Source organism: Centroberyx affinis, unplaced genomic scaffold (assembly GCF_046629955.1).
Source record: "Centroberyx affinis isolate AG114_WGS23_722 - 3 ecotype Tasmania unplaced genomic scaffold, CSIRO-AGI_Caff_v1 ptg004528l_1, whole genome shotgun sequence".
NCBI lineage: Eukaryota > Metazoa > Chordata > Actinopteri > Beryciformes > Berycidae > Centroberyx > Centroberyx affinis.
The window spans coordinates 31339-40728 of record NW_027282167.1 but is presented as its reverse complement, the minus strand read 5'-3'; the positions used below and the strand labels follow the sequence as shown (position 1 = coordinate 40728).

Below are 9390 nucleotides of genomic sequence, written 5' to 3'. Positions count from 1 at the left end.
ACAGAACACTACCGCTGTTTCACTTCCATTTCAGATAGCCTGGGTTCATGATCCAGGCAGCTGTGCATGTGCTTTAGCTATATGAAATATGACCATGTGCTTGGGCTTTAGGCTTCATCCCTATCAGGTGACTCCAGCCCAGGGTGTAGTGGAGGGTAAACCCATCAGTATACACTATTTTTTTTGTGGAATAGAGTTTAACCCCCTACTTAAGATTACATAAATCACATGTATAATGTAAAGTAATGGTATAGGTATTAGTAAGCAGTATGAATATGATGCAAGTTATATGCGGATGTGGTATAAGAAAATTAAAGAATTAAACCGTTTCCGCAAGTATTATTGCTTTTTGTTTATACTGGTGGTTGTTTGCCTTATGATGATGATCGCCGACTAAAGGTCACAGTTCACCCACCTTATTTTTTACCACTGTATCACTACTCCGGCCACTAAGGCAAACTTGTGATTAACATAACAGTAAAATGGCCTCTGTATCTATATCAAGTGATTCTGAGTTATCAAGACACAGCTAGTGAAGCTAATGTTACCCATAAATCCTGATCCCGTATACTTTCCGTTGGCTGTTGTATGGAGAGCCCTTCACGCCAAACCTCATTCAAAAAACTGGCAATTTAATGTTGCCTTTTTTATCGGCAAATGTACGCTCCTCATACAGCATGATTTAAGACTTTTAACGAAACGATTCCCCTTTCAATCCGACATAATCCGATACACGAAGAAGCCCCTATTTCAACAGAAACATATATATATATTTTTTTTTTAGCTTTGGTTCGCCTGTTATTCCCACAACCTGTCCACCTAAATGTACCGTGGAGGGCGGTAGGGAACAGTGTCAATCAAATATAAAAGTTGATATTTTATGGAAATAGACCACTGCTTGGTGGATCACTCCTATGCCGAATGGACTAGAAGATCTTAACGATTTACAAAAAAATCTGAAATCATGTTCTAACTGACATGTATGTCAGCCGTTAAACTAGGTCACATTAAATTACCAGATTTTTCATACAGTTTAGCGTGAAGGACACTGAACATTGAGGCTAACGTCCCATTTCTTCAAAACATGACCTCAACAAAGCTAAAGCTAAGCATGAATACATTGCTGCATAACCCAAATATGTTAGGTTGTTATAGATGCCCAACATAACGTTAACTTACCTGTCCCGTTTGTGTTCCTGAACCATTTGAGCCGAGCAGGGATAAATCCAAAAAGAAGGGTCAAGAGCAGTAAACCAACGAGAGCGCCTATTTTCACCCGTAGTAGGTATTCCATTTCGGATCTTCAGTTGTCAGTTCAAGAATAGTGTTGTTTGCTACTTTACTTTAATCCCAACAAAGTATCTATCAAGCAAGACAGTTAGCGAGCTGTTATAAAGCAGTTTGGCTCTCACATCGACAAGCTACCATGATGGTTTGTTTGGGAAGTGTTTCTAATGTTAAAGGCTACGGAATCCGAGAAGGGTCAGATTACACCGGGATCACGAGTGTGCCAAAGACACTATGTACATCAAACGCAAAGAGACTAGCCTATATGAAAGCCCAGACAGTTCTTCACCAAAGGCTTTGTAGGACAGTTGTGGTTGATGCTGTCTGGTTTCTGTGCCAGTAGAAACTTAAAGCGACATCTACTTCAACTTATCGAAAAGTGTATTTCAGTTAGAATCACATCACGTGACAAATAATGGGAAAAAACTCGCACCTGCGCACATTCATATAGCCTACAACGATAAGATGCAAAAACCGATTTGATAAAAAATTAAATATTCCTGACTCGCAGGAATAAATCAATGGCCATATCTTTGAAACTCCAATTGATTTTCACTCAAAACAGAAGCGGTCTGGTGACAGAAGCGGTCCGGTGACTCTGGTCTACAGAAAGCTACTTAAGCAAACACGGAAGTAAGTGCGACTTTACACTCTCGTCTCAACTTGTTCCTCTCTGTTTACTTCAGTTCTTCGTATCATTTAAGGCAGGTCAGATGGATCTCAGGTGAGGCTGCTCCCCACACCCGGACGATTTCTTGACTTTCTTGTCCCATAAAGTGGAAAAAAAATCCCTTTTAAGTTGGTAAGCGATGAACCCAACAATAGGCTAGTGACACTGGACAAGAAAACATCATGAATATAATATATACATGTTACACCCGCTACAAGTCATTAGTAAAATGAATGACAATCACGGAGGTAAAGAGTAAACACCTTTTTATTTGCAAAAGCTCAGGCTTGACAAATTAAGTTCGCCCACGTTAACCTCCTCACTATTGTTCCCAGCTATCGCTAACAGGGCAGGGGCTAAGTTCCACCACATCACACCAGTGCACACTGTAGGCAATAAGTCTTGCACGCTAGGTTAGTTAACACACTCCAAGGTTTACACACGTGATTAATTTCACTGCAAACGATTAATAACCACGCCACCTCTTAAGCCTGCCCTGACGGTCTGGCTGGGAATCAAGCTACGTACAGTTAGTAGTGGGGGAAGTAAACAGATAAACAAAACAAACAAACGAAAACAAAAAAGAAAAGAAAACTAGTCCGCCCCCAAGGGCAATACCCATATATTTTTGCCCGCTACCAGCACACTTGCCAGGGCGGACTAGACAGAAAAAGAAACCCTAAAAAACAAACTGGCAACGAACGAAAAATAGTCCCACGGCAAGAGCAGCTAGTGGACCACTGATGCTCTGGAGACAAAAATTAACAATCTTAGACACACTTTATTTTAAAATACATACCAATTAAATGTTAAAAACTACTTTAAAATACCTGGTATGTCCATCTATTTCCTCGACTACCAGCCGCAACAAAGAACAGGGAAGCAGGTCTGAAATACATGAAAACCATTCATGTCACACACACACATTCAAAACCTGACAGTAAAAAACACTACACAGAAAACAGCCTTAGGCCTACCCGTTGTTCCTGCACTCCGGTCTTCCCTGCAGGCCAGCATGGAATGAGATGTGCACCTGCCTCACTCCACCGGCCTGACCCAACCGTTGCAACCTGCGTTCCTCCTGCAGGTAGCCCTATATCTACAACCCCTGCTAATTGGTGCACCTCCCCTTTTTTACTCAGTGCCACCTGCCACATACATATAGACCTAATATATAGGCCTATCAAAAAATTAAATATGAATGAAAAACGATATAATAAGACCGACAGAATGAATGGATAAATGAATAGTAGTAGTAGACTGATAGTAATGATGTTATTATTATTATTATCATTATTTTATATTTTGTATGGCCACCTCCAATTACTATGTAAATCAGCTGCTAGCATTGACGACAATGTGCACTCTCAAGTTCAGCTCGCATAATCCCGTCCAGGTTCCATTTTCATCAGACCCTTAATGAAAGACCATTGTAATATTCCAGTAACATTAAATAATATTGTGTCTGCGATGCTCAGTAGTGACTTTACAGCGACCAAATTGCACTTATGATATGTTTACCTTCTATGATAATATTACAGTAATATTCATAGATGTAGGTGATAATTTTGTAGGCTATATTTCTAACATTTATTATAGGTATTGCTCTTTGTGTTGCTCACATTGTGTTGCTTTTTGTATGAAATGTGCTATACAAATACAAATTTACTTGACTTGACTAATAGTGACAGTAACAGTAACAACAGCAATAGTAGCCAATACAAGTAATAGTAACAACAGCAATAGTAACAGCTATAGTAATAGCAACAGCAATAGTAATAGTGACAGTGACAATAACAACAACAGCAGCAATAGGCCTAATAGTAACAGCAATACATTTTACATGAAACACAAATCAAGTCCATGACATGTACAATACGAAAAAAAAACCTGTAACCCTGTAATAAAATAAAATAAGAACATACACGTCATCATACATAAAAACATACATACATACACATGCAGAGGACATAGAAAATTTAAAGTGCATATCAATTCAGGTAAAACAGGAGCAGACATTTGCTCTAAAAACCCAACATTAGTGCGTTAAGTCAAAAGACCTAGTTAAAAACAGCAGTAAAAATAAATGTTTAAGCCTACTTTTAGGGTTTCAGGCAGAAAAAATATGGTTTGTTTTCACCACCAGCAGATGGCGCTCAGTCACAAAAGTTCACTAATCCGACCCGAGTCAACCAGTCGAACAAGCAGCATTTGATGACGACAATGTCATGCGCCGGATGTGTTGCCCTGCAAACGCCAAATGCTGATGTGTTACAAGGAAAAATACATCGCAGTGAAAGTTTGTAGTTATTTTTTTTTCTTTTGATAAAACAACACAACCGAGGAGCTGCCGTAGGTGAAAGGTCGATGTCCAAAAGGAAACACTGCGCTCCACTGAAGCGAACAGCAGCAGCGGCTCGGAGAGCGAATGGCGGTAGGTGAAGCAGAGAGAGACAGAGAGACACATGCAGCCTTCAGTCTGACACACACACACACACACACACAGGCTGAATGAATGAATACAACCACACAGAGGCAGAGAAATCCTTTATTGTACACGCACATTTACTTCAGGCATGTAGCTGAAGATGTTAATCCAGGGCGATTTACAGTGAGTGCAGCAGCAGCAGTAGAAGAAGAAGAAGAAGAAGAAGCTGAAATTCATACATTCATACATACCATGGAATGAAGGAGTTCAAAGGTCAGAGCGCTGGGAAAATAGAATAAGAGCTAAGAGAGAATGATAGAAGTATTTATTTATTTTTTCTTGAGAGTAATTGGAGTGAGTAGAGGAGATTCAGTAGGGAGAGGTGAGGTGTGGTGTGAGGTATTTGCTGGATAGTTGAGTTTTCAGCCCAGGACTGAAGACAGAGAGCTGGAGTGAGAAGGTAAATCCACCAAGACAGGAGGGAGAAGAGACAAGGCCTGTGCTGGAGCGGTTTGTTTGTTTGTTTGTTTGTTTGTGTCATGGCTGAACCCTATGATGACAGAAACTGCCTCCTATGTTGTTCTCTCCCCCTCCCTCCCTCCCTCCCTCCTCCTCCCCCCACAGCCCAAAGGTAAAGTTGGGACGAAAGGCAAGAAGCAGATCTACGAGGAGAACGAGGCGACTCTCAAGTTCTACACGAGAGTCATCCTAGGAGCCAATGTAAGCCAGTGTTTAGTTTTGTGTCAGTCTCATGAAACAGCTACAAGATGGCTCGTTTACAGGACTACAGCCCTAGAATGAGTGATATGACATTTAATATTTTCCACTGGTATGGTGTCATGTGTTTACTAATGCAATCTTATATCATGGAAAAGACAATTATCATTGACTGGAGGCCATGTTTAGTACATGTAGACCTAACTTTAATTTCTTTAATATTTGAATTTAAAATGTGTCACATTTTTTCACGTTTTAGTTCAGACTGTGCAAAAATGACTTAGCAAAAATGTTTTAACTTAAAAAAAAAATTTGTTTGAACTTTACTGTATTTTTGAAGAATGGAATAGGGCTGAAAGATTTTGAAAAAATATCTAATTGCGATTATTTTGACTGATATTGCAATTGCAGTATGATTTGCAATATTAGAGGGAATGATCATTTTTACATCATTATTCTCATTTTCATTGAAAAACGTATTAAAATGATTATGGTGTGATTTTTGCGAGTTTAACATTTTGTTAAAATAACACATCATTTTTTGGAGTGCATAGTGTCAAACTTAGTTTCAGTGTAGAGACTGGTGTTTTCTTTTCATTTTGACCATTAAATCAATATAAGTGTAATGAAGTGAGATAGTAAAATTATCCATGTATTATGAATTGCATCAAACAACACAATGTATTGATCATTTGTTGTACAATAACATCACAGCCCTACACATCAAAATCAAATTGTGCGGTTCCTGCTGACTCCTAATATGAACTGATTGGGTTGGTTATCATATTTTATATCAGTTTCAAATACATTGCTGTTCCTCCATAGGCAATATATGCTGCCATAAACCTGTTGGTTTTCTACAGTTCATCCACATTTTGGACATGGGTGAGTGCATTTCATCAGGAAGCTTATTTAACAGCTCAAGGTTTGTTAACAAAACTTCCCCAAATCTAATCTCATTTCTTGATCTTGTCTTTTCCCAACACTTCACTTCATGGCTCTCCGCCAACGCTTATCTACTTCACCTCTTCTGCCCTCCCCGCTCCTCCTAGCTGCTACTTGTGTTTGCACTGGCAGTTTATGTTGGCAGCTACCGCTCCATGTCTGCCATGGCCAAGCCGGTGTTTGCTGAGGATGGGAGTCTGCTGGATGGAGGGATCGACTTAAACATGGAGCAGGGGATGGCGGAGTGAGTATTCCCCAAAACAAGAAGGGGATTCAAATATATCTGACAGACTATTGTTGTTTTATCATCAGAGACCCCCACCCCCCAGCCTTTACACTTGGCTTTAATAAGCAGTCTGGGTGGTTGGATTGTGTTCAGAGAGCAAAAATGCATAAAAACCAGGTGTAAATGCTCCCAATACGCACTAGAGATTCGATCACCCAAACTGACTCTGACGGTCGTCAGAGACGCATCGGGTCTCATTCACAGCAAAGTATAAATGCGATGCGTCTCCAATCCACATTTAACAACTAAATAAATAGACATAAACCTTTGCACATGGATCCAACCAGGCAGGCAGCTCAAATAGTGACATACATCAAAAATGAATTGTCAGTGTAGTGCTGAAACGATTAGACGATTACTTGATTAGTCGATTGATAGCTTCACAGATGCTAAGATTTGCTTGTTTTTTCTCTGTTTCAAATCATTATAAAATCAATATGTTGGGGTTCTTTGGCTGCTGGTCAGACTAAGTAAGCAGTTTTAAGAATCACGTGCATGCATGTTGATGCCGGGTGTGAAGGGGGACAAAGGGAGAAGCACAAAACTGCTTCTCCATCCGTGTCGACAGTCATGCTTTGTTTTTCAGAGCTGATTTATTATCACTGCTTTGTGGTTTCAGGCACCTGAAGGACGTCATCCTGCTCACAGCCATAGTACAAGTGCTCAGCACCATCTCCTCTTACTTCTGGTATCTTTGGCTGCTGGTAAGAGCTTCAATCACCAGTTTCTTTGTGAAGTCCCATGAGATTGTTGTCATTTTACTTGCATATAAATCTTGATGCAAATTTTGATGTCTAATTCTTTTTCGTCTTGCTTTCCTCCCATCCTCTCTCTTGTGACACTCTTCTTTCCATTCTTTTTTGCTGTATCGTGTGTGTGTGTGTCTCTGTGTGTGTGTGTGTGTGTGTGTGTGTGTACATCAGGCCCCTGCCCGCGCCCTGCACCTGCTGTGGGTGAACTTTCTGGGCCCCTGGTTTTCAGCCGAAAGTCCTTCAGCACCGGAAGAAGTGAATGAGAAGAAGCAGAGAAGACAAGAGCGCAGACAGATGAAGAGATTCTGATCCTGCTGCGCAGACTGAGCAGTATTTTTATACACAGAATCTAATATACAGATAGCCAGGAACCCATAAGTTATTCAGGAAGAAATTTTGATATGTAAGTTAAAATAAGTCCAAATCAGATACTGTGGGATAACTTGTTTTCCTCTTGTTTGTTTTCTTTCTGCTTTCTCCTATAATCCAATTTTCTCCCTAAATTACGAAATGAAACCTGCCCTGTTTAGTTAATGTCATGGTCCAAACATTATTTGTCCTCGTGCAGAGATTTGTTTGCTGGTGCACAAGGCCTCTCTGTTCCCTCACCTTTTCCCTGTCACACTGCAGATCTCCATCATACGTCTCTCCCACGCAGACTGGCTGAGTTCAAAATATGGCCAGCTGAATATATTCTATATTCTGTCAGTGCCACTTTTGTCAAAGTAGTCATTTTTTCAGTTTTTATTTTTTTCCATCAAAAATTGCTCTGAGGAAATGGATTTAAATTTTATCTCGCATTAAAGAGTTATTTTGTTCGTAGGCTATTCAGTCCTATCAAATCAGTTCAAGTTATAACAGGAGGATCGGAAACAACTTTTTTGTGATAAAAGTCATTCTCCAGCATGTGGACCCCGTCACCACACACAGTGCGACCTGATGGGGCCCATAGGTGCCTCTTTGCAGTGGTTTGTGGTGTTATGGGCGGTTGTCAAACACACTCACTGTGTGTGCTTTGAAGAGTTAAAGTGGTCATTGCTTTCACTCATGTCTTTAAATATTGAGCTCACCTTTTCCCCAGGAGATCAAAATTCTCGTTTAGTGCCTTGATAACAACTCATTTTGGTGTAACGCACTCACTAGTCGGGTCCTCCTAACAAGCTTTTTTAAAATAGGGGGTTGTAACAATGTAGTTCCCATAGGACTAATCTGGATCAAAAGTAAGAATATTTGTCCCAAGTTAAAGTCATGAGTAAAGGCCATGACAGTTCACCTTAAAGATATCTGCAGTAGTTTTTTCTAAGAGCAATTCAGATCAGTTTACATTCTAATTTTCTGTTGGATAGACGGCGAGCATGTTCCTGCTGCTTAGTCTGCAATCTGAATAAAATTTCTCACTTCCTACAACTTTGGCAAAGTTCAGTTTGACCGTTGCCTTTGTTGTTGCATTGTTTACATCCATATTCCAGTGTAGCAAATCACATGAAAACCTCATACCCTCGGGAAGCCATTTTTGTGGTTTGGCAAAGTTGGAACAGCCCCCTCCTCTGAATGAAAATAAATAGCTTGTTAGACTCCAAGAGGGAATCGAGTTAGTTTGTGCACTCACTGGAAAAAAAGAAAAAAAAATTGACATCTTTTTTCCCCTCCTTTTTTTTAGTTCCAAATTGTGGGCAGAATTCATCACTTGATGTCTTTAACTCTTCAAAACCTCTATGCTGAGAGCTTTTGACGGTCCAGAACAGAATCAAATACCACTTCACTCAAAAAGGCACTTAGATATGGATCACCTGTGATTTGATGTGGGTTCCTCAGGTCATTTCCATCAGATGAAGTGTTCAGTGTTGAGAAATGGGTGTGCAGAATGTCAAAATATTCAGTTTACATTTTTCATGTGCATTAATTACACAGGCGAATAAGAACAAAGGAGCAATATTACATGCTGAGTTCAGTTTTAGCTAATGTTAACTTTAGTCATGCCGTGACATCATCACTAGTCGTTCACCCATACAAACGGCAAACTGATGTGATACAATCTGCTGCAGACAGAGGCAGGATCTTTGCCAGTGGATGTTTTTCTCAGCCTTTATCTCATGTCCGTCTCCCAACACTTACATACGCAATGCCTGGATACTTTCAAAGTCTTTAATGTACATATAATTACATTTCCAGTAGAATATACAAACAGCTGTATTTTTTTTTGTTTTGTTTTGTTATATTGCTTATTACAGAATCAACAAAATAAAGGAAACTCTGGAGGAAAAAGCTACAAAATGTGCTAAAAAAAAACAGACATTTTAAGACC

The 9390-nt window shown here is 39.8% G+C and overlaps 1 protein-coding gene across 1 annotated transcript; it reads left to right on the top strand.

Annotated features, from left to right (window-relative positions):
- Positions 1 to 4197: 4197 nt before the first annotated feature.
- tmem208 (transmembrane protein 208) lies at positions 4198 to 8221 on the top strand. Its single transcript, XM_071544325.1, has 6 exons — positions 4198 to 4391; positions 5010 to 5105; positions 5928 to 5987; positions 6155 to 6291; positions 6953 to 7037; positions 7257 to 8221. The coding sequence occupies exons 1-6, from the start codon at positions 4386 to 4388 to the stop codon at positions 7392 to 7394; spliced, it is 522 nt and encodes a 173-aa protein (XP_071400426.1). The 5' UTR covers positions 4198 to 4385; the 3' UTR covers positions 7395 to 8221.
- Positions 8222 to 9390: the final 1169 nt, after the last annotated feature.

Bases quoted from the DNA above. Each gene is read 5' to 3' on its own strand.
- tmem208 (XM_071544325.1), top strand. The intron at 5,106-5,927 runs GTAAGCCAGTGT...GTTCCTCCATAG, and splicing joins GAGTCATCCTAGGAGCCAAT to GCAATATATGCTGCCATAAA. The intron at 6,292-6,952 runs GTGAGTATTCCC...TTGTGGTTTCAG, and splicing joins ATGGAGCAGGGGATGGCGGA to GCACCTGAAGGACGTCATCC.